The sequence below is a fragment of the Choloepus didactylus genome, chromosome 1 (genome assembly GCF_015220235.1).
Source record: "Choloepus didactylus isolate mChoDid1 chromosome 1, mChoDid1.pri, whole genome shotgun sequence".
NCBI classification, from domain to species: Eukaryota; Metazoa; Chordata; class Mammalia; order Pilosa; family Megalonychidae; genus Choloepus; species Choloepus didactylus.
This window is the reverse complement of record NC_051307.1, coordinates 13618906-13621401: the sequence shown is the minus strand read 5'-3', so window position 1 is coordinate 13621401 and position 2496 is coordinate 13618906. Positions and strand designations below refer to the sequence as shown.

Below are 2496 nucleotides of genomic sequence, written 5' to 3'. Positions count from 1 at the left end.
CTTCCTTGGATCTGGGTTATAATCCTCCCTTAGACATAGCCCTCCAAACAAAATAGTCTTCATAAAATGAGAGTTGAGACTCCTCCTCTACTGTTAAGCTTTAATGATGCCTCCAGTAAACTCAACATCCTTGGGAGCCTCGATCCTCACCACATCCCTGAGACGTTGCTTGTGATGTTTCTTTGGCTGAAGTGGTCCAGAATCAAGCTCAACAGAGTTGGTGAAGACCATACATGTAGCAGTGTGTCATTGCTTGTTGGAGGAATCACCCTTAAGAAAATTTACCAAGATAGTAGTTTTCCCATCTCCGTACTCTGTTAGTTATTGTTTTCCACTTGCTAGGGTTTATCCTTTCAATCCCTTTGCTAATTAAATTGTTGAAAAGTATATACTGGTAAGAATAGATGCTGTCAATAGACTGTAAAGAAAACTCTTTTCTGTTGTTGATGATAAACCACTTCAGAGAAGACCAGGCTGAGTCCAAAGGGTTCAAGTAATTGTAAGGGGAAGGCAGACAGAGCAGTTCATGGCCGTAGGACTTGGCCACCTCAGGGGAACACACGATGCTTGTTAAATTAATGACCGATGGGGCCTGGCACTGGGCCTCAGACTCGTCTTCCTTTGGCCTCATCCTGTCCTGCCACCTTCTCTCTTTGACCACGATGGCACAACTCCCATAGATCTTCTTTACCACATCACAGAACTCAAAGAAGAGGCCGTCTTCTTGTTTGGTACATAACTCATCTCTTAGGAATACCCGATATTTCCAAGGCACCCAACCTTGACTGCCCCCAGCATGCACAATGCACCAAGTTGGATTTGGCATGAAATATCCATCACTGGAATCTTCCCCAGTTACAAGACTTTCTGGGATATTGGTTTCACCCAAAAATATGGTCTTAAATCCACCATGTTGCAGGGTTCTCAGGGTTTTCAAATATTGGAGGCATTGCCTCCTCTTGGTGCTATCAAATTGACTTCTGAAAATGGTATTTCTTAAAAGAGGGTTTGCAAAGTAAAGCATGGTGCCTCAAATGTTTTGAAAAGCTTGCATGCCTACAACTATGGAGATCTGGCAAGTGTGGGATGATGACCTCACAAAGGGCTTTCTTCCAGCTGCACCAGTCCCATGGATACACTTTAGATTTCAAAGCATCATGGAATCCGAACACAGAACAATTCTCTTCTGGCCCAGATGATACTAGAATGGGAAATGCTACCCACGGGAAATGCTACCCACAGAAAATGCTACTTGATCAAAGGCCTGGGACTGAGGTTGGTCATCTGTGAAAAGTGATAAGCCACTTTTCTGACCCCTTTCCATTTCCATTCATTCATCCATTCCAAAAATATTTATTGCACCCGGGGAACAGTTAGGACACGTCCAGGAGGCCTGGACTTGGGCATAGTGTCTGTCTGTGTATGGTTGGGGTTTGTGCCAGCTGCCTGTCCACCACGGTGATCAGGAGTGGTTTTGCTAGCTGGTAGAAGGAGGGTATGGCGAATGGCCAAAGAAAGTCAGCCTTCATGCCTTTCAGCTAATTTGATACCCCATCTGGAAAGCACTTTTCAATGTAAGCACTCACAGCACAATGACAGTTTGAGCCAATCTCTGGCAGCCTCTTCAGTTTCCTCTGTTTATAAATTTTCTTGCCCTTTAATTAGAACTAAAGATGCCCCACAAATGTGCAAAAGGGATCCCCTCAAATGAAGATGTGGACAAAATGATTTACCAGGTCCTTTGCTCTACTGTTGAATGGATGAGGATTTTCCCCCAGCAGAGTTTATCTTGGGACTCAAGTGTAAGCAACCTTGGACAAGTAACCCATTATAGTAGAGTAAATGTGAAGCACGGGGTCTCCAACAGCCTCTCTTAGAGGCCAGCATCAGTGAGGTTGAGCTGACAACTGGCTGTGGCCATTTTCTCTTGGGTTTTTTCTTTAGTAGTGGGAACCTTTTTTGAAAGCAAATTTGGTGTGGATGCTTCTATGAAGAATAGAAGCCCAACTGCCTCTGTGAGGTGGCAATGGTGGCCCCAAAGTCCTTCTCTTCAGCCGCCCCCCAACCTAGGGACCCTGAGATCACCCCACCCCCACCCCAGGCACCCTAAGGCCTGGAATGGCAGTTTGAAAACACTGTGTAGTACAGTTAAATCATTTCTAAGACAAGAATTCTTTGTCTTTCTCATTCCCTTTTCAGCTATGGATATGAGAAACTTGTTCCAAAGTAGAGAAGAACATGAAGAACATGTATAATATGTTATTTTTTGTGTAAATATATAGACGTGTATGTGTTTCAAATAGAAACAATAGAAGGATTTAAAAAAATGCTTCCTTATATGGGAGGGAGAGAACAGGAGGGAGGGAAAAAAGAAGAAATGAGAACTTCTGTGAATATATCTTGTTTTATAGTTTTGACTTTGGAAATGTGAACATTTAAAATTTTTTAAAAACAAAAGTAAATTAAGAAAAATAAAACAAAATGCTTTCTGAAAAA

At 42.7% G+C, this 2496-nt stretch overlaps 1 protein-coding gene across 1 annotated transcript; it reads right to left on the bottom strand.

Annotated features, from left to right (window-relative positions):
• Positions 1-271: 271 nt before the first annotated feature.
• Positions 272-1024, bottom strand: FAM243A (family with sequence similarity 243 member A). The gene has a single exon (XM_037802322.1). It carries the CDS (start codon positions 1022-1024, stop codon positions 272-274), a length of 753 nt encoding a protein of 250 aa, XP_037658250.1.
• Between the last annotated feature and the right edge of the window lie 1472 nt (positions 1025-2496).

Coding starts and splice junctions, on each gene's coding strand:
- FAM243A (XM_037802322.1), bottom strand. CDS start 1,024: ATGCTTTACTTTGCAAACCCTCTTTTAAGAAATACCATTTTCAGAAGT.